Raw genomic sequence first — 26220 nt, forward strand, 5'->3', positions numbered from 1 at the left:
CCTTGACGCGGTCACTCACAAATGGCTTGCTCATTCATGGCTGGGGGGGAATTGTTGGGTCTCTCAATTGTGCTTGACCACTTACCCTGTCATTTGTTGACTATAGTGTTCACGCCACTTACTCAGACCTTGCACTTAGCAAGGCCGCCCTGTATGAGAGGACCTGCTAAATGCCTTAAATTGCCAGAGAAGAATAGGGAGAGAAAAGAGACATATCCTATATCAAAATTGGCGTGAGAGAGAGAGGGCTGGTGGGCGAGCTATGCGAAAATAATATGGAGTGCGTGCGTCGTCTAACCTCAACATGTCGTCAGGGCATCAGGCGCTAACAAATACATATATGGGCATAAAGCAGGTGTGGGCAACTTTGACGATGGAGAGGGGAGGGCCACTATATTTCCACACTCACTCCCTAGGGCCATATATTACTGTCGTAGAGCGACGCGTTTTGAGCTTGTAGATCGGCTATTTATGCTATATTCGAATTGGAATTCTGAAAATTTACTTTTTTATGTCATTTCAAATGCCTTTAATTATACGTGTGTTGAGCATTGGAGCTACTAATTTAGACTGAAGTAATTAAAGCGGGTCATGTTTGCATGTTGTGGAATTGTAAACAGCTGGAACCAATATTATTATTAGAGCTGGGACTCGATTAAAAAAATTAATCTAATTAATCAGAGGCTTTGTAGTTAATTAATCTAGATTAATCGCATTTTAAGACCTCCAGTTCTAGGCAACACAAAATGGGGTGACTTTTTATTATTTCCAGTTTTCAGTACTATAGAAAAGCGCCCAGTGAGAAACGTTCCGCGGTGAAGAAAAAAGGTGCGATTAATTTATCTGTAGTTAATCGCGATTAATTTTTCTGTAGTTAATTAATCTAAATTAATCGCAATTAGTCCCGGCCCTAGTTAAAACACCAAAAGGGGTTCCCGTCCAGAATGGGTTAAATTCAAACTACAACACACCCATCTTAACCCGGTAATAATATGCTGGGTAATGAAAGTCCTGTAAACACTGTTATGCCATTTCCAATATCAGGAACAATGTACAGTATTAGTCAGGGTAAACAAAACCCTTTTCAAACGTTTCTTTTTTTTGCCCAATCTTCTGACTTATTTGGACATAATTAATTACAGCTTTGTCTAATTTCCTTCATACTTAAAAGCATCGCTGGCTAATAAGCCTTAATACCATATAATTGTCTTCTATAACAAACATAAAAATGGTAAAACACCTTAAATATTTGATTAGTCTTTTTCTTAAGGGGGGCAACACCTGTCGCAATGTGTCAACTTGTAGCCTCGGAAACCCAGACGTTTTTATTTCCAGGGAGAAAAACGTAGCGCAAACGTCGATCACTCTCTGCTGATTTCTGATCGTCTCCATCTTTGTTAAATTGACGTACACACTCCTCTCTCTCTCTCTCTGTCACTCTAATTAATTAGTCTCATGTCGCACAGCTGTGTCTAGATTCTCCCGGTGGATCCTGCCCGGGAGCTGCCCTATGCCATAGAAAGCATAGGTGGACATTAAATATTGATCATTTTAGCTTATTTGCCAGGGATCCTTTTAACGTGCATTATGTCTGATTACGTTGCCGTAAGACATTCACGTTCACCAGATACCGGAATATACTGAATTCAAATGCGCCAACATGGCGAGTAGGAGGTCCTTTCTTACGGAGAGAACCGGGCTGTGGTAGTATAGGGTATGGTTGCTGTGGTAGGTACGCCATGGGGAGGCAGATGTGTGCGAAAAAAAGGCTTACATGTACAGATTGTGACTCAGCTGTGTCTAATTGGGCTGTCTGGATGTGAGTCATGAAAAGCCAGCCAGCCAGTCAGTCAGTCGTGTCTATCTCTTTAGTTGTGTCACTCATTCAGATGTGGAGGACTATAAATACACACACAGTAGTGAACTCATCTGCTAAATAAAAATTAATCTTCTCGGGATACTACTCATTGTACGACAGGTTCTCTCTCTCCCTCCCAACTCTGGTGTTTCTGTCACCGGAGGGCACCTATGAAGCACGAATGTGCCCAGAGGGGTCCCCAGCAAAATGACTTCACATTTTTAACCACTTTAACCCATTTAGACCTGTGAACACTGAACAGATTCTAAAAAATATTTGAGTTAAAAACGTTCAAAATGGCCCAGGCCGTAGCGTAACGGTCTGGGCACCGGACTGGTGATCCAGTCGCGGTGTGCCGCAGGTTCGACTCCCGGACCCGACACGGCCTTTACCGCATGTCATCCCCCCATCTCTCTCCCGTTTCCTGTCAGCCTACTTTCTATCCCTTAAAAAAAATCAATAAAGGCGTAAGCCGCAAAAAAAATATCTTAAAAAGAAAAAAGAAAAAAACGCATACTCTTATTTTACCGCTGTAGTGCCCAAATGATTTCGGCTCGTCAGAAATTTTCAGTAGAGCCGACTTTAGGACGGTACCCCCCCCCCCCCCCCCCCCGAACCTCAAATGACGTCACATTGTAGGCTCTACAGCGCCCAATGACGTCACATTGTAGGCTCTACAGCGCCAAATGACGTCACATTGTAGGCTCTACAGAGCCAAATGACGTCACATTGTAGGCTCTACAGAGCCAAATGACGTCACATTGTAGGCTCTACAGAGCCAAATGACGTCACATTGTAGGCTCTACAGCGCCAAATGACGTCACATTGTAGGCTCTACAGCGCCAAATGACGTCACATTGTAGGACCACTTTTTTCCCGGCTCTAAAACAGGAGTATGAACCGGCCCTTAGACCGAGCCCTTTTCCACCAGTTGGTTTTTAGTTTTGTCCATGAGCCAGAGCTCCAAAATTGGAACGTCGATTAGGAATCGAGTGGGGCAAAACTATATATATTAAATTGTTTATAGGATCGATATAAGTAAATGAATATATGATAAATAAGTTTGCTGGCTGGCAGCTCCTGCAGTGTCCTGCTATAGTCTCATTCTCCTGGCTGCTATTTTGTCGCTCACCCTGGATATTCCAGCATACAGATTCTCGTTGGAAACACGTGCACTCTCACTGACGTCGAGCACTACACGCGACTCACTCAGTTCATAATTGAATGCCACAGACGAACAACAGTCCAAGTCCACACTATTGATCCATAATGTATAAATGATAGATAAGGGGTCAGGACAACGAGGCCTTTTTCGTGGAGGGGTCAGAATGAAATTTGGACTTAAGACAGTTCCTCGTCTGTGGTACTCAATTAACGATCCAATTTTGGAGCTCTTGGGCTCAAGGACTAAAGAACCAAAAAAGAACCGAACCGGTTCCCATTGGGAACCGAGCGGTGTTCAAAGGGGACACTGTGTTAACCCATTCTGACCGGGCACCCATTTTGGTGTTGGCATCATGTTATGCTTTAGCTATTGAAAAATAGCAGATCTACAAGCTCATATCGCGCCACCGAGTGGCGCGATACGAGCTTGTAGGTCTGCTATTTTTGAAAAAAAATCAGAGAACGACTGACATTTTTAGAATCTGATCTCAGGTCAGAATGGGTTCGTCAGACCAGCGTGTGTCCGGCGGAAACCTGGTATGAATCTGATCTCAGGTCAGAATGTGTTAAGACTGACCTCGGTCAGTTTGCCACACACGGTGCACTTGGTCTTGACGGTGGACTTGGGCGGGTTCTGCTTGCTCTCGTAGGCCCCCAGACACCCGGTGCTGCAGAACTCCTGGAACTGCTCGCTGGAGTCCACCTGGGCCACGATGGTGCCCTTCATCGTGGTGATGTCCCTGGAACCACACACACACACACACACACACACACGGTCAAAATGACAAAACGTACGTTAACCCATTCTGACCTGAGATCAGATTCATACGAGGTTTCCGCCGGACACACACTGGTCTGATGAACCCATTCTGACCTGAGATCAGATTCTAAAAATGTCAGTCGCTCTTCGATTTTTCAAAAATAGCAGACCTACAAGCTCGTATCGCGCCACTCGGTGGCGCGATATGAGCTTGTAGATCTGCTATTTTTCAATAGCTAAAGCATAACATGATGCCAACACCAAAATGGGTGCCCAGTCAGAATGGGTTAATACTCTAAGTCCGTAATTGATAAATGTTAAAACACTGGATCGCCGAAACGTAGGGGCCAATGAGTGCATCTGTGTTTTCTTATGATGACTACCTTATGTTACGACTTTTGTCTTATGTATGCAGGGTCACAGTTGAGAGACAAAAAGCGCACATTGGAAGTGAACAACTTTCAGGTACCATGTAGATGCATACTGTACACAAACATACCCCACACGCGCACACACACACGCGCACACACACACACACACACACACACACACACACACACACACACACACACACACACACACACACACACACACACACACACACACACACACACACACACACACACACACACACACACACACACACACACACACACACACACACACACACACACACACACACACACACACACACACACACACACACACACACACACACACACACACACACACACACACACACACACACACACACACACACACACACACCTTTTTTTGGCAGGGCTTGCCAACGCTATGAACAAGGACAAAACCAATTTTATACTATTCTTTGGTGAATAGCAACGAGACTTTGTGCTGTGGGTTTATCTGCACGTCTAAAGATCAGCAAACGACCAGAGGTGACGACCATGGGGACGGCGGTACAGCTAGCCTCGGAAACCCAGACGTTTTTATTTCCAGGGAGAACAAAAAGAAAAGTCTGGGTTTCGAGTCCACTTCAACTCGGCATAGAGTAGCGCAAACGTCGATCACTCTCTCTGCTGATTTCTGATCGTCTGCACCTTTGTTAAATTGACGCACACACGTACACACACACTGCTCTCTCTCTCTCTCTCTCTGTCGCTCTCATTAGTTAGTCTCATGTCGCGCAGCTGCGTCTAGATTCTCCCGGCGGATATGCCATAGAAAGCAGAGGTGGACCCCAGGCTATAGGGGGTCTGTGGTGGAGCTGCCCTATGCCATAGAAAGCAGAGGTGGACCCCAGGCTATAGGGGGTCCGTGGTGGAGCTGCCCTATGCCATAGAAAGCAGAGGTGGACCCAAGGCTATAGGGGGTCCGTGGTGGAGCTGCCCTATGCCATAGAAAGCAGAGGTTGACCCCAGGCTATAGGGGGTCTGTGGTGGAGCTGCCCTATGCCATAGAAAGCAGAGGTGGACCCCAGGCTATAGGGGGTCCGTGGTGGAGCTGCCCTATGCCATAGAAAGCAGAGGTGGACCCCAGGCTATAGGGGGTCTGTGGTGGAGCTGCCCTATGCCATAGAAAGCAGAGGTGGACCCCAGGCTATAGGGGGTCTGTGGTGGAGCTGCCCTATGCCATAGAAAGCAGAGGTGGACCCAAGGCTATAGGGGGTCTGTGGTGGAGCTGCCCTATGCCATAGAAAGCAGAGGTGGACCCCAGGCTATAGGGGGTCTGTGGTGGAGCTGCCCTATGCCATAGAAAGCAGAGGTGGACCCCAGGCTATAGGGGGTCCGTGGTGGAGCTGCCCTATGCCATAGAAAGCAGAGGTGGACCCCAGGCTATAGGGGGTCTGTGGTGGAGCTGCCCTATGCCATAGAAAGCAGAGGTGGACCCCAGGCTATAGGGGGTCTGTGGTGGAGCTGCCCTATGCCATAGAAAGCAGAGGTGGACCCCAGGCTATAGGGGGTCTGTGGTGGAGCTGCCCTATGCCATAGAAAGCAGAGGTGGACCCCAGGCTATAGGGGGTCTGTGGTGGAGCTGCCCTATGCCATAGAAAGCAGAGGTGGACCCCAGGCTATAGGGGGTCCGTGGTGGAGCTGCCCTATGCCATAGAAAGCATACCGTAGCGTACCCCGGGGTACGGTACGGTACACCTGCCCAGAGGAAATGTTACACTTCTGAGGTCTGAATGTTAGAGCCCGGCTGTGCCTTGCTGCCATAATCTGTCTCTGAGACATTTTGCCAGTTCTGATGACAGACAACGTGTGTGTGTGTGTGTGTGTGTGTGTGTGTGTGTGTGTGTGCCGTCTGTCGGTCCCTCTCCGTTAATTAATTGCCATCTGTGTTTGCAGTCGCTCAAAGAAGGATTATCCTCAGCCAAAACGGCACACATCGCGGACAGACTGCGAGAAATAAAACACTAGAAATCACCAGTGCAAAGGGGGGTCTGAACCAATCACATACACAATGTTCAATCTTACGAGGATTTAGACAAGACATTTTTTTTAATTTCGACGTCAGGCCTAAATGGGTTAATCACAGTTCAAGTGGCGCTGGCAGCAGAACACCTTCAACATCAGAACAGAACAGATCAGAACAGATCAGAACAGATCAGAACAGAACAGAACAGAACAGAACAGAACAGAACAGATCAGATCAGATCAGATCAGAACAGAACAGAACAGAACAGAACAGAACAGAACAGAACAGAACAGAACAGAACAGAACAGATCAGATCAGAACAGAACAGAACAGAACAGATCAGAACAGTACGGACGGTCATGCTTTAGAGAACAGAACAGTACGGACGGTCATACTTTTTACACATGGTGCAGCTCTTCTTGGGGGCGGGTTTGTGTGAGAAGGCGGAGAGGCAGGTGGTGGAGCAGAACAGGTGAGTTGAGCCTTTACGCTGGTACGCCGTCTGCCCTTTCTTCAGCGGCTTCTTACAGTTGGCACAGGTGACCTGGTGAAGACAGGGACGGGCAGAGAGTGTTAGTGTATAGTCTTTAGAGGATTGCCATCCCGGCAGTGTTCACTTCAGAGTATTGCCATCCCGGCAGTGTTCACTTCAGAGTATTGCCATCCCGGCAGTGTTCGAGTCCCTGAAACTAAGAGGAAATGCCGCCCAGCTTGGAGTAAATTGGGTTTCCCTTTCGCTGACCAAAGCAAAAGGAAGTAGCTAGTAGCCAGAAATATAAAGAAGAAAGCATGACTGAGCAACAGACAAAAAGACATGAAGCGGTGGGATGCGTCTCAAATACGTGAGCCACTGGTTCTCAAAGTGGGGTCCGTCCGGGCAGACCATTTGGTTCGGTTCCATTTGGTTCCACACTCGGGAGTCAAATGAACACGGAGGATTATAATTAGATGATATCAAATGGGGGGGGCCAGTGGCCTAACGCGTATCAAACCAGGGGTACTTTTGAAATGAAAACATTAGTAGAAACACAGAGTGAGTAACGAGAGGGTTACAGATAACCATGTCCCGATACTGTATCGGTATCGGAAAAGTATCGGCCCTTATTTGTCATATCGGGTCATATCGGTATATATGCCAGTCTAACCACCGATCCCACACAGGGGTAAGGGGTTGACACAATGCCAGTCTAACCACCGATCCCACACAGGGGTAAGGAAGGGGTTGACACAATGCCAGTCTAACCACAGATCCCACACAGGGGTAAGGAAGGGGTTGACACAATGCCAGTCTAACCAGCGATCCCACACAGGGGTATAAGGGGTTGACACAATGCCAGTCTAACCACCGATCCCACACAGGGGTAAGGGGTTTACACAATGCCAGTCTAACCATAGATCCCACACAGGGGTATAAGGGGTTGACACAATTCCAGTCTAACCAGCGATCCCACACAGGGGTAAGGGGTTGACACAATGCCAGTCTAACCAGCGATCCCACACAGGGGTAAGGGGTTGACACAATGCCAGTCTAACCAGCGATCCCACACAGGGGGAGTGCAGTACTTTCATCCGACGGAGCATTGGTCCGAACGACAACCTACCTCCTCCCTCACCCTAACCCTAACCTCCCCCGGGGCAGACACCTAAACCTAACCGCAACCCTCTCCCGACCCGCAGCGCACCTCGGAGCATTGCTCCTTCGGAGCAATGCTCTGTCGGATGATAGTATGCCTCCCACACAGGGGTAAGGAAGGGGTTGACAATATGCCAGTCTAACCATAGATCCCACACAGGGGTAAGTAAGGGGTTGACAATATGCCAGTCTAACCATAGATCCAACACAGGGGTAAGGAAGGGGTTGACAATATGCCAGTCTAACCATAGATCCCACACAGGGGTATAAGGGGTTGACACAATGCCAGTCTAACCACCGATCCGACATAGAAACATAGCTTTTTCAGAAAACTGTCAGGATGTAGAAGACATTTTTTGAATCTGATCTCAGGTCAGAATGGGTTAACAGGAGGACCGTATAGCAATCGCAGCGAGGGGAGGGGTATACCTTGACTGTCCTGGGCTGCTGCTGAGCCCCCGAGGAAGAGGAGGACGAAGAGGCCGACTGGCCGGGAGGCTTGGTGAGGGAGGTGGCGGGAGACGGAGAGTCCACCCCGGGCTGCTTCTGGTTGCGAGGGAACGAGGCCGACTGGGAGATCCAGGAGTCTGCATGGGGGACAAAACATACAGGTGCAAATCAGTGTGATGGAAAATCTGACAAGAACTCTGATGAATGAATGCGTGTGTGTGTGTGTGTGTGTGTGTTAGGGCATTAACATAATAATCGAATAGTCGACTAGTCGACTAGCAAAACACTAGTCGACACTGTTAATTGACATCCGATTATTCGCTAATATTATTTTTAATATTTTTTTATGATTTTTTTTTTTGCTTTTCTACAGCAGACATGCATGCATGCAGCTGTGAGCTCGGTTGTTTTGTTGGTAGTTCGCCAACTTCAGTACTAATCCATTCCTGGCTGATTGTTTTCATATCATATACAAGCCTACTGTACGTGGGTTTTGCCGTCACACTCACTCGTGTAGGTGCGGTGGGCGGCGGTGGCACTAGCAGCATTCAAGACAGATTTTCTTTGGGAAAAGCATATGCGATATGCCTCATAGGCTCATAAGATCAATGGGGACAACTGCAGTGTGTAAATACTTTTACTATTGGTGAGTTTATTACTGTAGTTTGTTCAACAAGTTAGATTGGAGACGTGTCGTCGTCGTCGTCCGGTACAGTAAAGTATAGCAGGAGTTCCTCCTCAATATTATCCAGTTTGGTGACAGTCAAACTACAGTAGCTCTTGCCGTGATTTCATGTTTCTTCATGCTTATCCAACAAAAGTCCAGGCGTGCCGCGTGTGGCATTATTAAAAACAAACAGCTATGCCGCACGATCATAGTTCTAATAGTCGCAAAAGACTCGCGATGGAGTTAAGTAGTTGATCATCTGATTCATAGCCTGGCAGCCTGCTAGCTAGCAAACCTCCCCCTAGCTTGTAGCTCCTTCTAAAAACCAAAGGAACTGTGGTTGTAACTTGTTGTTGAACATTTAGGGTTGTATGAAAAACATCGCATGGTAACTTCATTCCTCCTCCTCCTCCCCGCTCCACTAGTCTCCACACATTGTGAACAACGTAACATGCTATGCTGCTCCGTAGAACGGTCTTGCGCATCAAAAATAGCAGATCTACAAGCTCACAACGCGTCCATTCGTGAGTCATTGTGGACTTGCAACTTTGACTTGAAACAGCTGAGCTAATTTCGGCCAATCAGAGCGGCATTCAGCGTAATCTAGTAAGAGTGGCGACACTCGCGTTGACTCCCACTGTAACAATGGAATGCGGAAGTGCTCATTCTATCTCAATGGGATATAGTTCCAATGTTTGGAACTATAGCCCATAGGTGACGCCACTCTCTTAGTACTATTCCACACGGCCTGCATTGAGTGCATTCACCGGCTCTGTTTTGCTTCACTCGCTGGCTGTTTCAGAATGCGATGTTTTAATGCTTGATTGGATGGAATAAATATCATATTTTACCGCCGACTAATCGACTATAAATCGATTTTGATGGTAATCGAGTCGACTATCAAAAATCACGTTTGGTTAATGCCCTAGTGTGTGTGTGTGTGTGCGCACGCACGCGCATGAGAGTGATCTTTGTGTGTGTGTGTGTGTGTGTGTGTGTGTGTGTGTGTGTGTGTGTGTGTGACTGCACCTGTCAGTTCCTTGAGAACTGCAAGAAACTGACAGGTGCCTCTAATTGTGTTTGTGTCAAGCTGGTGCGTGCACGATAGGGGTGCACTGGTTTACAGTTTCAAACTAGGGATGTGTAAATGTGTCCAAAATGAAAATCGATTTGTATAATTCAATATTAACGATTAATCGATTAATCGTTTCTTTTTTTTGGGGGGGGGGGGGGGGGGGGGTTATAATTTTAAATGAGGACCACTGGTGGTCCCTGGACCACTGTTGATCCAATTGATCACCATAGCAACCCCAGCCTTGGCCTGATTAGGTAAATTCCCAACACCTGCTAAATCCTCCAAACCTGTATCTTGATTGGAATCAATCTCCACTCACACTCCTCAGTCATGCAGCTACACAGACACATCCCAGGCACACTTTGGTAGGCCTATAGCCCTGTCCTGTTTGGATGACAATATTGCCTTTCCAACAGATTTTCATAAAATAAAAAAAACAATTATCGATTATTAATTTTCATAATCGATTTCGGGTCCTATCAACGATAATCGATTAATCGATTAATCGGACCCATCCCTATTTCAAACCCAAGACGTACGGTGCGGTTCGCCCTGCACGGTTCGCCCTGCACGGTTCAACGCGCCTTCATGGACTCCCCAATTTTTCGTTTTTTTTTTTTGGCAAAGACAGAAAGAAAAAGTAATTGCAGAGTTCACTGCGACGCGAAAGGTTGTCGCGATCCAAAAGCATCACGACATCAAGAAGGGGGTAGGAATGAATAAGACTTTACTTCTTCCTGCTTTTTGAACTTCAGGTGGAAGATCAATGATCACATTGATGTCGTTATATTTTTTTCTTATTTTTTATATATTTCATATGTGTGTGTGTGTGTGTGTGCACCACACACACACACACACAGTATATATATATACAGTGTTTTTTTTTGTGTTTTTTATTATTATTATAATTTTACTTTTTTAGGTTCAAAATAAAGATGATCAAAACAAATCAAATCACATTGGGAGCCTGTAGATCTACCAGTAGATCAAATGACATGCCCCTAAAGAATATTTAATTTAAATCTAAAAACAATTTTTGGCATGAATTAAGTTGACTTGAATTGATTGACTGACATAAAAAAGGGCCACGTCAACTCAGACCCATAATGCAATGCTTTGTTTGAGTGTTGCTGCGCACAAATGTTGGTAGATTAACAAATTAACCCATTCTGAACGGGGAACCCATTTTGGTGTCAGCATCATGTTATGCTTTAGCTATTGAAAAATAGCAGATCTACAAGCTCATATCGCGCCACCGAGTGGCGCGATACGAGCTTGTAGGTCTGCTATTTTTGAAAGAACCGAAGAACGACTGACATTTCTACAATGTGATCTCAGGTCAGAATGGGTTTAATCAGACCAGTGTGTGTCCAGTGGAAACCTCGTATGAATCTGATCTCAGGTCAGAATGGGTTTTAAATACAAAGAAAACTCTAGCTATTCCATTTCAGCAACGGTATTATGTTTTCAGGTGGGTAGATCTTGTTGAGCCGGTCATTTTGGAAGTAACTCTCAAGTAAAAAAAAAGTGTGGGCACCCCTGATGTAGATTGCCTATATTCGGCGGGCGACACCATCGGATTAACCCATTCTGACCTGAGATCAGATTCATACGAGGTTTCCGCCGGACACACACTGGTCTGATGAACCCATTCTGACCTGAGATCAGATTCAAAAAATTGTCAGTCGCCCTTCGATTTTTCAAAAATAGCAGACCTACAAGCTCGTATCGCGCCACTCGGTGGCGCGATATGAGCTTGTAGATCTGCTATTTTTGAAAAAAAAAATTCTAGGGGTCCTTGACACTAAATAGTTTGAGAACCACTGACATAGAAACATGCAGGGTTTTTCCAGAAAACCGTCAGGATTTAAGAAGGCATTTGTAGAATCGTTACCAGGTCAAAATGGGTTAATAAATAAGCATATTCATATTCATTAGCCTACCTGATGTTGCTCTCCAATCCCAAACCCAACCAAAAGCCCAGGTTGGAATCGAACCGTGGGCCAACTGGACCCGCTGCACCCTTAGAGTATATATGAATAAAGAGGGCACCCGAGTTCTCCTCCCATCCACTTGCATTAAGTTGCTCATAAGCGCGATTTCACTCCTCCTTCCGGGTAGGAACAGAGAGCATTCTGGGATGGATTGGGCCCCAAACACATGAAAGCGCTGCCGTTGACTATCATTGCACACGTTCACGTGCGTTCACGTATGAAACAGCGTTCACGTGTCGTCGTGAACGTGCACAATGATAGTCAACGGACCAGCGCGTTCATGTGTTTGGGGCCAGGCTGCAATACCTTCATTCGGCCACTATGTCCATTTCGCCTCAGGGTTTCCTCTGGGTGCCTTCTCTATTCATATATACTCTATGGCTGCACCCCATAGTGCATGACGCGCATATTATCCCATTCTGACCTGAGATCAGATTCTAAAAATGTCTTCTACATCCCGACAGTTTTCTGAAAAAGCTATGTTTCTATATGTCAGTCGTTCTTAGATTTTTTTTTAAAATAGCATTTTTAGCTATAAAGCATAACATAATGCTAACACCAAAAGGGGGTTCTCGCCCCAAAAAATGGGTTATTATTTCGAGAGCGTATTTCGTTTACCGGTCCTGGCGTGCGTCCCCGTGTCCCCGTTCTGAACGGGTTGTCCCGCGGCGGTGGAGACGACCCGTCCCGGGTTGAAGGAGGCCGGGGGTCGGCCGGGCGAGGCGTCGGCGTTCAGGCTGAAGGCGCCGCTGATCTGGAGGTCTGTGGGGCCGAACGTCCCGCTGATCTGCAAACCGTTCTCCTCCACTTGACCTTCAGCACCCTGGGGTTATAAAGGACAGGACTAGTTAACCCTGGGGTTACAAAGAACAAACTACTGCCTCCCCCTGGCCAGCCGGGGCGCCTGACGGAGGGGAAAGGAACTGGTTGGAATAACGTGTTCCTTCCACGCGCTATACGTCCAACCAGGGAAACTCCCCCCTGTCAGGTGTAAAGGAGCAACTTGGACACTCAGGCATGAAGGAAGCATGAGTTCAAGTCCGTTGCTCTCCCCTTGTCCCCCATATATGGGGACTAGGTTGGTGGAGGGTGTGTAGAGCCCAGGATCACATTAGATAATTGACACAGGGGTGAAAAATGGGTTACAATATCGTGGGATAAGAAAAAAAAAAAAAAAGAAAAAAAGAACAGGACTAGTTAACCTGGGGTTACAAAGAACAGACTAGTTAACCCTGGGGTTATAAAGAACAGGACTAGTTAACCCTGCATAATTATTGTTTATATCGTATTATATCGGTCGATACATACAAAACCTATTCTTTAGAGATGCACAATTAATTGGTCATCATATCGGTCGATGTTGGCCTTAAAATACAATATCGGCATCGAACCGATGTCAAAATAATATCGTCGACGATATTTTATTTTGTTTGATATATGAATATATATTCTTTCAGAGCGAAGGTTTTTAACCCATTCTGAACGGGAACCCATTTTGGTGTCAGCATCATGTTATGCTTTAGCTTTTGAAAAATAGCAGATCTACAAGCTCATAGCGCGCCACCGAGTGGCGCACTACGAGCTTGTAGGTCTGCTATTTTTGAAAAATCGAAGAACGACTGACATTTTTTTTAATCTGATCTCAGGTCAGAATGGGTTGATCAGACCAGTGTGTGTCCTAGTGGAAACCTCGTATGAATCTGATCTCAGGTCAGAATGGGTTAACTCAAATCTTTGCTTCTATTCTGGGGGGGGGGGGGGGGGGGACAATATATTTCCAGATGGGGTGGGGGGGTCCGTGGCCAAATACAGATATAGTGCTGGGGGTCGTTGACGTGAAAAAGGTTGAGCACCAGCGCTACTCTATGCCGAATTGAAGTGGACTCGGTCGCAGACTTTTTTTTTTTTTCCTCCCTGGAAATAAAAAAAGTCTTGCGTTTCCGAGGCTAGTGGCCCAGTGATATAACGCTGTACAAGACTACAAGTCTATAAATATAGTATAAGTATGTATGGATCTGTCTGTATATGTGGAGCGGTACCGGGCCCAGTACTGAGACCTGTCCTTACAGGTTGACTGTATATGTGGCGCTGGTACCGGGCCCGGTACTGAGACCTGTCCTTACGGGTTGACTGTATATGTGGAGTGGTACCGGGCCCGGTACTGAGACCTGTCCTTACGGGTTGACTGTATATGTGGAGTGGTACCGGGCCCGGTACTGAGACCTGTCCTTGGGGGTGGGGGGCTCAGAGTGCGTCCACTAAGGAAAGTAGTCTTTCTAATGACACAACCCGCATTTGTTTTGGTGAGTAGCAAAACATTTCTTTTTAAATTCGCTAAAGAGGAGAGGCTGGTCTGAGTTCCATGTTCCGCTATGAGCTTGTAGGTCTGCTATTTTAGAAAAATCGAAGAGCGACTGACGTAGAAGACATTTTTTTAGAATCTGGTCTCAGGTCAGAATGGAAAACTGTCAGGATGTAGAAGACAACTCGTGTAATATTGCTTAAATAAAACGGCTCTCCTCCAGAGGAAGACGACCGGCGTGCGTGCCTCGTTACTCACCGCTACGATGGCCGAAGCTCCGCCCTGCAGCGACGTCACCGAGGTGATCTTCAGGTTCATGTCCACCTGCTGAGGCTCCGCCTCCTCCGCCGCCGTGGCAAACACAGAGGAGGAAGAGACCAGGGGGGAGGAGGAGGAGGAGGAGGAGGCGGCGGCTTTCCGTGGCCTGTTGTTGGTCTCCAGAGTGGTGACGCTGGCGATGCGGATCTCAGAGTCCGGCTCCGTGCTGCTCAGGGTCAACGCCGCCGCTGCCGCTAATGCCGCTGCGGCGTGCGAGGACGACGAAGGAGAAGAGGACGACGAAGACGAGGACGGCGCCACAGCGGCGCCGCCGCCGCCCACTCCGGACGACGGCGGCGGCGGTGGCGGTGCCGCGGCCGCCGAGGTAGAGGAAGAGGAGGAGGAGTCTTTGTTGTGCTCCGAGGAGGCGGCGGTGCAGTCCTCCTCGTCGTCTATGACGATGGGCTCCGTGGTGGCGGTGGCGGTGGAGGTTGGGGCAGCTTTAGGGGCTGCTTTAGGGGACAGTGACGGTGATGGTGGTGGTGGTGGTGTGGAGGAGGAGGAGGAGGAGGATGCAGGGGGACTGCTAGTACTACTGGGGGTCTTGGCCACCGCTGTTGTGACACCTGTTGTTGTCGTGGTGGCGGGGGTAGAGGAGGGGGGGGGCTGGGTGGTGCTGCCACCGGGCGTGTCTGGGTTGGAGGTGGCGGTCCTTGGGGCCTCCCCCTCCCCCTCCTCCTCCTCGACAAGCATCACCACGTCATCGTCGTTATCCTCCTCCTCCTCTCCTCCTCCATCTTTGGCTTCCCCTCCGTCCCCCGTCGTTGCCATGGGAACCGCCTCTCCCCCCAGGAGGGCCTCCTCCTCTCCCTGCGCGGGGGCCTGCTGCTGCTGCTGGGAGGAGGAGAGGGAGGAGGGGGAGGGGGAGGGGGAGGGGGGAGGGGTGGCGGCGTCCACCGCCCCCCGCGGCCCCCCTCCTCCTCCTTCCTCTTCGGCTGCCTCCGCCGCAGGCTTGGGTTCCGACGCCTCGTCCATCGCTAAGGCAAGCACCTGGACGACACAATTAGGACCGACACAAAGGAGGACAATTAGGAGGAGGAGGAGGAAGTGGCATATGGGAGGGGGGTTGGGGGGGGGGTTAAGGGGTGTGACACAGTGCTTACAGGGAGGGAGAACAGCCCTCCATGGATCAGACGTCTGTCTACCTCCACCAAATTACCGTACCTGTCTTAAAACCCATTCTTCTTTTTTTTACTAAATATATTTTTTATCCCACGATTTTGTAACCCATTTTTCACCCCTGTGTCAATCATCTAATGTGATCCTGGGCTCTACACACCCTCCGCCAACCTAGTCCCCATATATGGGGGACAAGGGGAGAGCAATGGACTTGAACTCATGCTTCCTTCATGCCTGAGTGTCCAAGTTGCTCCTTTAAAACCCACTCTGGGCCCAGGCCGTAGCGTAACGGTCTGGGCACCGGACTGGTAATCCAGTCGCAGTGTGCCGCGGGTTCGACTCCCGGACCCGACACGGCCTTTACTGCATGTCATCCCCCCATCTCTCTCCCGTTTCCTGTCAGCCTACTGTCTGTCCCTTCAAAAATCAATAAAAGGCGTAAGCCGCAAAAAGATATCTTAAAAAAAAATAGAACCCACTCTGACCCGAGATCAGATTCTGAAAATGTCTTCTACATCCTGACAGTTTTCTGAAAAAGCTATTGTTTCTATGTCAGTCGTTCTTCGATTTTTCAAATATTGCAGACCTACAAGCTCGTAGCGCGCCACTCGGTGGCGCGCTATGAGCTTGTAGATCTGCTATTTTTCCAATAGCTAAAGCATAACATGATGCTAACGCCAAAAGGGGTTCCTGCCCAGAATGGGTTAAGGTGTAGGGGTGCAAACGTTAATCAAACTAATCGATATATTTGATACTTTTACAATATAAAAATCACACCAAATCATGTAACTATTGTAGCCTACAGCAATATAAGTTACAGCTACAAGTTAAATAACAACATAAATAAATATACATTGTATTTCGGTAACTTCTGTCTATCAATCTGCGTCGGCCGAGCCCGTGGGGGGGGGGGGGGGGGTCTATGCCTTACTCATAAATAATTCCTGGCTCCGCGCCTGGATAAGACACCTACTGTAAATACATTTTTAATCTTTCTACGAACCAAGTCAATGATAGGAAAGTTGGGAAACCTGCACAATATCACAGACATAGGGTAGGATTCTTAAATGACATACATACAATATGCCAACTGTGTACTTCTGGTAAATGGAATGGATTCATATAGCGCCTTTCGGTAGCACCATACATTACAATGTACTGTAGCCTACTTCACATTCACCCATTCACACACTGATGGAGGAGGAAACCAACCTGCTCATCGGGAGCACTTAGGGCAGGGTTCCCCAATTCATTTTCCTCAAGGGCCATATTTTGACTATAGGGTACCAGGCTGGGGGCCGAGTCGGCACGCGCGAGGTCGAGGTCTTGCCCTGAAAATAAATTTTCAGAACAAGACCCCATTTGAAAAGGACCCCCAGTTTGACATGCAGAGCGGGCCGCAGATGGGGAACCCTGACTTAGGGGGTTCGGTCACGCGTCTTGCTCAAGGACACTTCCGACACTTTGCCAGGAGGAGCCACAGGAATCGAACCTGGAACCTTTCGGATTCCAAGGCGGCCGCTCTACCTCCTGAGGCACACACACCTGGCTGAACTCACACACAACTGGCTGAACTCACACCCACTGGCTGAACTCACACACAACTGGCTGAACTCACACACAACTGGCTGAACTCACACACACACACATCTGGCTGAACTCACACACATCTGGCTGAACTCACACACAACTGGCTGAACTCACACACAGCAGCGGACTGACCTCATGCCTCCTTCTATGCATGAGGAGTCCAAGCTGCTTCTTTTCACCTGACAGGGGGGAGTTTCCCTGGTTGGACATAGCGCGTGGAAGGAACACGTTATTCCAACCAGTTCCTTTCCCCTCCATCAGGCGTCCCGGCTGGCCAGGGGGAGGCAGTTAGGGACCAGGATTACTGCATGTTTTTTGTGAGGCTATCTACCCTAGGCTAGGGGACACGGGGAGAACATGTGAGGGTACCTACCCTAGGGACACGGGGAGAACATGTGAGGCTATCTACCCTAGGGGACACGGGGAGAACATGTGAGGGTACCTACCCTAGGGGACACGGGGAGAACATGTGAGGGTACCTACCCTAGGGGACACGGGGAGAACATGTGAGGCTATCTATCGTAGGGGACACGGGGAGAACATGTGAGGGTACCTACCCTAGGGGACACGGGGAGAACATGTGAGGCTATCTACCCTAGGGGACACGGGGAGAACATGTGAGGGTACCTACCCTAGGGGACACGGGGAGAACATGTGAGGGTACCTACCCTAGGGGACACGGGGAGAACATGTGAGGCTATCTATCGTAGGGGACACGGGGAGAACATGTGAGGCTATCTATCCTAGGGGACACGGGGAGAACATGTGAGGCTATCTATCGTAGGGGACACGGGGAGAACATGTGAGGCTATCTATCCTAGGGGACACGGGGAGAACATGCAAACTCCACACAGAAAGACCCTTTCGCTAACCCCACCTGTCCTCGGGTATGGGCATTGATGACAGAAAATCAATTATTGTTGGTAAAGACTGTGGGATTCATGCACCTGACCTTTGCCATCAACTGCTAGCGGTGGAACTTACAAAATAGCACCACCTACAGTGCAGGTGAGGTGATACAGGCTCAGTGTGAACTGAGTGGTGCAACTCCCCTCTCCCCCCCCCCTTCCCCCTCTCTCTCTCTCTCTCTCTCATTAGCAGGCAACAGTACAGCACTATCTCTCTCTCTCTGTACAACAGCGCCCCTACTGGTACTAATAGTCATACTCGTGCTCATTAACCCATTCTGAACGGGAACCCATTTTGGTGTTAGCATCATGTTATGCTTTAGTTATTGAAAAATAGCAGATCTACAAGCTACGAGCTTGTAGGTCTGCTATTTTTTTGAAAAATCGAAGAACGACTGACATTTGTAGAATCTGATCTCAGGTCAGAATGGGTTAATCAGACCAGTGTGTGTCCAGTGGAAACCTCGTATGAATCTGATCTCAGGTCAGAATGGGTTAACACATACATAGGCGGACACAGACATTGCTGTTCCTTGGAGTGGTTGCACCACTCAAAAAAAAAAAGTAGGAAAGAATTCAGAGTATTCTTCCCTGGCCCGGTATCATTGAGGATGCTCTAGAGGACGTCTACAGTATACACATGTCCTTTGTACGCGTCGATTGGGATCCCTAGGACGTGTGTGGACACGTCCTACGGACGGAAACCGTTAACATAGTAAGGCCAATGGCCATCATATGCCTGCCAGCAGTGGCATGCACAGATAGACACTAGGGGGTGCTAGAGCACCCCCTGCCCTTTTGGCAATTTTGCTCTTAAAAAAAAAAAAAAATGTTGGCCCATGGTGACATTGATCAAATCTTGATAAAAAAAACGCTTCTACTATATTCTTTTAGGCCCCCCACAATCTAAAGCTATGTTTCTATGTCAGTGGTTCTTCGATAAAATAAAATAAAGCAGACCTACAAGCTCGTAGCGCGCCACTCGGTGGCGCGCTATGAGCTTGTAGATCTGCTATTTTTCAATAGCTAAAGCACCAAAATGGGTTCCCGCCCCAAAATGCGCTGCACAAGGTGCCCTTTTTTTCACTTGAGCACCTGCCCCTCTAAATGTCTGTGCACGCCACTGCCTGCCAGGGAGAAAAGAGTGCTCTTCCTCATCCTCCTCCTCCACTTTTCACTGAGTGCTGAAAGGGACACTTCACCCTTTTTGCAAAAGAATGTTAATGCCGTTTATTAGCTTTAGAACACTTTCCTGGGGGTCTTTATGTGTGTAATGTGTGGTTTTAGTTATTTTAGATTGTAGCAGTGAGCCCGGTGTCTCTGATGTCATGGACACTGGTCTCACTACCTTCCTGGACTATACATGTTGTCTCAGTAAGACAGCTCTCCCCCTATCCACAAGGAGGAGCAGTGCGCCAAAGAATTATGGGAATTGTAGTCCAGGAAGGTAGTGAGACCAGTGTCCATGACATCAGAGACACTGTGCTCCCTGCTACAATCTAAAATAGCTAAAACCACATATTACACACATAAAGACCCCCAGGAAAGTGTTCTAAAGCTTCTAAATGTCATTAACATATATTTTTTTGCAAAAAGAGTGAAGTGTCCCTTGAACCTTTCCTAACGCCCCGTTCTCCATCAATCCATTCCTTCCTTCCTCTCACCTGCTGAACACACCTTCCTCATCCTCTCGTACCACCCAGTGTCGTTTTCCTCGACTAAAACTAAGACGAAAAATGTTCGTCGACTACCCTTTTTCCACTTGCGAAAACTAAATGGTAACTAAATGAAAACTAAGCTACGGTGACTAAAACTAAGTCTACATATATTGACAATTTCGTCAACACATAAAAACTAGACTAAAATGTTAGGAAGGGACTAGTGGACAAGAGTATAAGACACGTTATTTTACACTTGGTTTCATGCTGAAAATAGCCGATCTACAAGCTCACAACGCGTCACAGATCGGCCATTTTCAGCAAAGTGTGAAATATGTCATTACGACGGCATCAAGCCCTGCCGAAATACATTTCAGTCGACTAAATCAACCGTAGATTTAGTCGACTAAAATCTTATGATGTTTTAGTCGACTAAAACTAGACTTAACACCAACACATTCCAGGTGACTAAAATGTGACTAAAACTAAATGAAAACTATTCAAAAGACTATGACTAAAACTAAAATCAAAATGTGCTGCCAAAAACAACACTGGTACCACCACCACCACCACCACAACCTTCCCCCTGTGGCTGAGGAGCCTCTCGTACCACAACCTTCCCCCTGTGGCTGAAGGAGCGTCTCTCACCCATTTGGTCTACCCAACAGTTTGGTCTCTGTTGCCACGGGTGACGGCTGAAGCTACACCTTGGTTGCCCGGGGCGACCATCAGCCTGATGGCCACAGGGACGTGTATACTATAGTACTCTGTCTGTCTGCGCCGCGTTGGTGCTGCTGCTCAATTAACCCATTTTGGTGTTTTAAGCATTATGTTATGCTTTAGCTATTGAAAAATAGCAGACCTACAAGCTCAAATGTTGAACATGTGGTGCACACCTTTGAATATATGTTCTTTCAGAGCAAACGTTTTTAACTCAAATCTTTGCTTCTGGGGGGGGTCCCTGGAACAACATATTTTCAGATGGGGGTCGGCGGCCAAATACAGATAATTCTGGGGGTCCTTGACGTGAAAAATATGTTCAGCACCACTGACATAGAAACATGAGGTATTTCAGAAAACTGTCAGAATTTAGAAGACTTTTTTTTTTTTTTTACGTCAGGCCTAAATGGGTTAAGTTGTTTGGAATCGTGCATAACACCATCTTGGTCTCCACAATATTATTAATAATGATTAATGACGGGATGTTTGCATGTTGATGATGCTCTATTTAATCAACTTTCCCGAATCCCGAAGCTGTCCTATTCATCACAGCCATGATGTACAGATGGCAGGCACAACTGAGTAGCAGTCCTTACACCCTCCAGTATTTGATTATAATGAATTGCATTTTTATAGCGCTTTTCCAAGTGCTCAAAGCGCTTTTACAAATGGTTCAGTCGACGCCAGCGTCCTCACTTCCCACATTCATTCAACATGCAGTAATCCTGGTCTCTAAACTGCCTCCCCCTGGCCAGCCGGGGCGCCTGATGGAGGGGAAAGGAACTGGTTGGAATAACGTGTTCCTTCCACGCGCTATACGTCCAACCAGGGAAACTCCCCCCTGTCAGGTGTAAAGGAGCAACTTGGACACTCAGGCATGAAGGAAGCATGAGTTCAAGTCCGTTGCTCTCCCCTTGTCCCCCATATATGGGGACTAGGTTGGCGGAGGGTGTGTAGAGCCCAGGATCACATTAGATAATTGACACAGGGGTGAAAAATGGGTTACAAAATCGTGGGATAAAAAAAACTTTAAGAAAAAAGGAATGAATGGTTATGGATATTTCCACATGTAACGTGATTTTCGATATGCTACATTATGTGTATTCATTGCCTCGGGTATTAACCCATTCTGAACGGGCACCCATTTTGGTGTTGGCACTATGTTATGCTTTAGCTATTGAAAAATAGCAGATCTACAAGCTCATAGCGCGCCACCGCTGTCAATCTCGCCTCAAGGCCCGTGGAACACACCTAAGCGCCACTGGTCAGTGCGTTTACAAAACAAACATTGAACCAAAGACAAACCTGTGAACCTATAAACCTGTGTATAGGAGGGGCTAGCGTCCCTCAAAAGGTTTATCAAGCCACAACACAAAGCAAAGTATAGCTTGCATTGTGCTCTTGCTAAACAGTCCACCTATCAGACAGGAGCAGGAGCCCTGGCAAACAGTGCTGTATAGGTTCAAATAACTAGGTTAAATAGCTCTATACACTGATAGCAATCGTTGCTATAAGAGACCCTTGTTTCACCGTCAGTTAACACTCTATAGCAGGGGTTTTCAACCGGTGGTACGCGGAGGTACTGCTGGTGGTCCGCAGCCAGGCATTCAGAAATGTTGTATTTTTGCCTTTTTTTCTTTACTTTTTTTTTACCTTTCTAATATATATATAAAACTTATTTGCACTATTTTTACTTGTTTGTGAATAATAATAATAACTTAAGTCGAATCTAACATTACAATTCAAAAAGTCGAGTGCTCAACGTGTCAAATAAACCAAAAAAAAAGCTGACGGAGCCATCAGCTGCTGCAGCGGAACAACCATCCTGCTCTTCCACCCAACGCATGCATGCTTACCGTGCTTACTGCCCAAGGCAAGCACGGTAAGACGTTGCCATAATTATTCATCCAATTCATAATAATACGTTTGGGAAAGTCAAATCTCCCTGCCATAGAGTTATAATATCTGCCGCGGATCGATTGAATAGTCTCACATAATACGTGACGTAGGCCTATTCAATGTGCAACTTCTCAGTCTATCGTTGCCGAAAAGGCAGAGCTACAAGCTCACAACGCGATGCAACCAGGTGCAATGTGAGCTGGTAGATTGGCTATTTTTGGTGCGTGACACCGTTGTACGATGATGTATACATTACGCTTTTAAAGTGACGGTACACAATGAACAGTTCCCTCTGTATGTTAGTAAGGTAATGTATAAACCGGTGCAGGTTGTAGGTTGGTTAAAATAAAGAGAAGATTATTAGATTAATAGAATAAGATAAAAATATATATTCTGTTTCTGTGTGTGTGTGTGTGTGTGTGTGTGTGTGTGTGTGTGTGTGGGGGGGGGGGGGGTCAGATACAAACCTACTGTGACTGTCAAATGTGTCAAATGTGTCTTCAGTGTTTGGGTGATTAACTGAAATGGATTATTATTTTGAGACTTATTTTGAGTCCTGCTTAGTACAAGTAAAAAACACTTTTGTTAAAATACTTTTTTTTTTTTGTCCAGCTCATGAATATAGCCTGTGATAGTGTGATTAGTGAGTAACAAGTAAGAAGAAAACAAAAACAATCTTAACCCATGGTGCATGAATGCCCCACCACTATTGTGTCGGGTGGGTCCACCGTAGATCTACGATGAACCCACCCGACACAACAGTGGTGGTCCCCAGGCTGCTGCTAGTCCGAATGGTGGTCCCTGGGTCAAAACCAGTTGAAAACCCCTGCTCTATAGTATAGAGTGTTAACTGACTGAGGAACATGGGTCTTCTCTACCCGTCTCTCTTAACAATTTTTAAGGTCAGGACACCAATTTTATCCAATCAAGAATTACAATCAAATGTAATTGAACACAATTGGAAAACGATAGAATTTAAGCCTTGTGGTTTTCTCTCCCGATTGGATGAAAATTCCTGGCCTGAAAATGTACTTTCATGAAACAGCTGTAGAGATACAGCAGCTGTCGAGACTTAAAGATAATATAGTCTAGACTCTAGAGTCTAAAAAGAAAGTTCAAATATAGCCTATAGGGAATCACTGTTATATTTTTCAACAGCATTCAAAAGCTTTACTGGAGCATTCATTCAACATCAACTGGCGTTGATGATTTTACTGGAGCTGGAACTAGCGTTTTTTCACCAAATCAATATTTTTCTCTTTTCTCAGCTGCATAAGAATGCATTTTTTCATTTTCTTTTAATATAATTTTTATCCCACGATTTTGTAACCCATTTTTCACCCCTGTGTCAATCATCTAATGTGATCCTGGGCTCTACACACCCTCCGCCAACCTAGTCCCCATATATGGGGGACAAGGGGAGAGCAACGGACTTGAACTCATGCTTCCTTCATGCCCGAGTGTCCAAGTTGCTCCTTTACACCTGACAGGGGGGGAGTTTCCCTGGTTGGACGTAGAAGGAACACGTTATTCCAACCAGTTCCTTTCCCCTCCATCAGGCGCCCCGACTCCAATTCTTTTTCAATGGGAGTCACATGGTTTTTACCAAACATTCGTGTTTGATTGCTGATTGCTGATTGCTCCCCCCTCATCAAACACAAATGTTTGGTCAAACCATGTGACTCCCATTGAAAATGAATTGGAGCAGCAATCAAACAACAATCAGACATCGCACGCGGACCGAACATGTGTTGTGTAGGTGTGTACGAAGCCTGAGAGCCACTAGTTGACCCACTGACACTGGTACTGATCTAAGCAATATTACACGAGAGGGTGTGGGTTAACGTGATTATTGCCACGACAGGGATGCGGTCAGGAACGAGACGGAGTCGAGTTCCGCAAGCATCACTGAAGTGGCAATAATCACCACAAATGTCCCAAGAAACTAGCTTAGCCTAGCCACCGAGTTTGCTAGCGCTCTGGGAAAACAGAGCAGCTGAATTCTTTGTTTTGATTAGGTGTTGAACGGCGCTGCTGGTTTAACCCACGGCTAGAAGGCCGTTTCAACCAATCAGATCGCTTCCTCGAAACGACCTGTGTTAGAATATTCAATAATCACTGGTACCTTAAATCTGAGCGACTATAAGAGATCGATACATTCAACGGGGGAGGTTAAGTGTACGTAGGTGAGTCATGTACAGTAAATACTCGTGCAAAATGTCCCTCGGAAAAACAACGTTGGGAACACCAGGACGGTCAATCGGAAAAGAAAGGAGCATTCTCTATTCAGCCTTTCTGACTATTTTTCCTCCCACTGTGCGGCAGCGAGGATGGTGCTGAGACGAACGTCACTTCACTACTGACAGCTGCAAAAGACACATCACACACACACACACACACACACACACACACACACACACACATATATTCAGGCCTGACGTCGAAAAAAAAAAAAAACGTTTTCTAAATCATGACAATTTTCTGAAAGATTTGAGGCACATTTTAACGTTTTTTCAAAAATAGCAGACCTACAAGCTTGTAGCGCGCCACTCGGTGGCGCGCAATGAGCTTGTAGATCTGCTATTTTTCAATAGCTAAATTATAACAATGTATGTATGTAACCACCAAAAGGGGTTTAATACCGCTCAAAATGGGTTAAAAATCATATTAGGTGTTGACTTCTACAAATCCTGCATCTTCTATGCCCTTGAATTGAATCTCAAGCGCATTGCTTTGCAACACTTTGCCCTTGAAATGTGCATTAAAGTACTGAAGAGCCACAACATTAACCTATCGATAAGGTATCAATTGTACAGCCGAAGCCTCTCCCATGATCCTATACCACTATGTGTACGTACTGTACGTCGTACAGTAGGCCTCGTTGCTTTGGTCCGACAACCATTGCATCCCGAGGAAAAATAGATAACATCGGAAAAGGCTTACAGTAGTCGAGACAAATCCATCTTATCCCATCTTGACCTGAGATCAGATTCTAAAGATGTCTTCTACATCCTGACAGTTTTCTGAAAAAGCCATGTTTCTATGTCAGTCGTTCTTCGATTTTTCTAAAATAGCAGACCTACAAGCTCGTAGCGCGCCACTATGAGCTTGTAGATCTGCTATTTTTCAATAGCTAAAGCATAACATAATGCCAAACGCCAAAAGGGGTTCCCGCCCCAAAATGGGTTAAAGCTGACTTCAATAGACAGGCTGTGGTATCCTGCACTGATGTGTTTTTGACCTCCCCTCCTTCTCTGGTTGACTTTCATGTCTCTGTGGGCTATTTTAAGACTTTTTGTCTGTCAATTAATGATGTTGTATTGTATTTATTGTGCTCCAGTGTTGAATGACTTTGCAACGGTGCATGTAAAGAAGCGACCTCGCCCGCATCGGCATCGTTGGCGGCAGACTGCTGGGCGAGCGCTGGCGCTTTGGCACAGAATGAATTCTGTAACTGGCCATATAAGGAGCTTGTCTTGAGTGTACAGGGTTTGATGAGGTCAGATCAACATGTAAGAACCAAGTCCCCAGAGAGGCTCTGTCTCTACTGGTTAGAGCGTGAACTGCAGGCGGACCCGTGGATTTATGACGAGGAAACCCCCGTGCAGCTGGGCTTTAACCCATTCTGACCTGAGACCAGATTCATACGAGGTTTCCACATGGACACACACTGGTCTGATTAACCCATTCTGACCTGAGATCAGATTCTAAAAATGTCAGTCGCTC

General features: G+C 46.8%; 1 protein-coding gene across 1 annotated transcript in view; it reads right to left on the reverse strand.

Moving 5' to 3' along the window:
- zmym2 (zinc finger, MYM-type 2) overlaps positions 1 to 15371 on the reverse strand; it is a gene marked incomplete at both ends in the record, with an annotated part of 51705 nt that extends 36334 nt beyond the window's left edge. Inside the window, 5 exons of the mRNA XM_083776835.1 lie at positions 3600 to 3762; positions 6557 to 6705; positions 8224 to 8381; positions 12599 to 12803; positions 14541 to 15371. Coding sequence (XP_083632961.1) covers positions 3600 to 3762; positions 6557 to 6705; positions 8224 to 8381; positions 12599 to 12803; positions 14541 to 15371 — 1506 coding nt within the window. The remainder of the gene's footprint in view (positions 1 to 3599; positions 3763 to 6556; positions 6706 to 8223; positions 8382 to 12598; positions 12804 to 14540) is intronic.
- Positions 15372 to 26220: the final 10849 nt, after the last annotated feature.

Source organism: Protomyctophum parallelum (genome assembly GCF_964188405.1).
Source record: "Protomyctophum parallelum genome assembly, chromosome: 11".
In the NCBI taxonomy this organism is placed as follows: domain Eukaryota; kingdom Metazoa; phylum Chordata; class Actinopteri; order Myctophiformes; family Myctophidae; genus Protomyctophum; species Protomyctophum parallelum.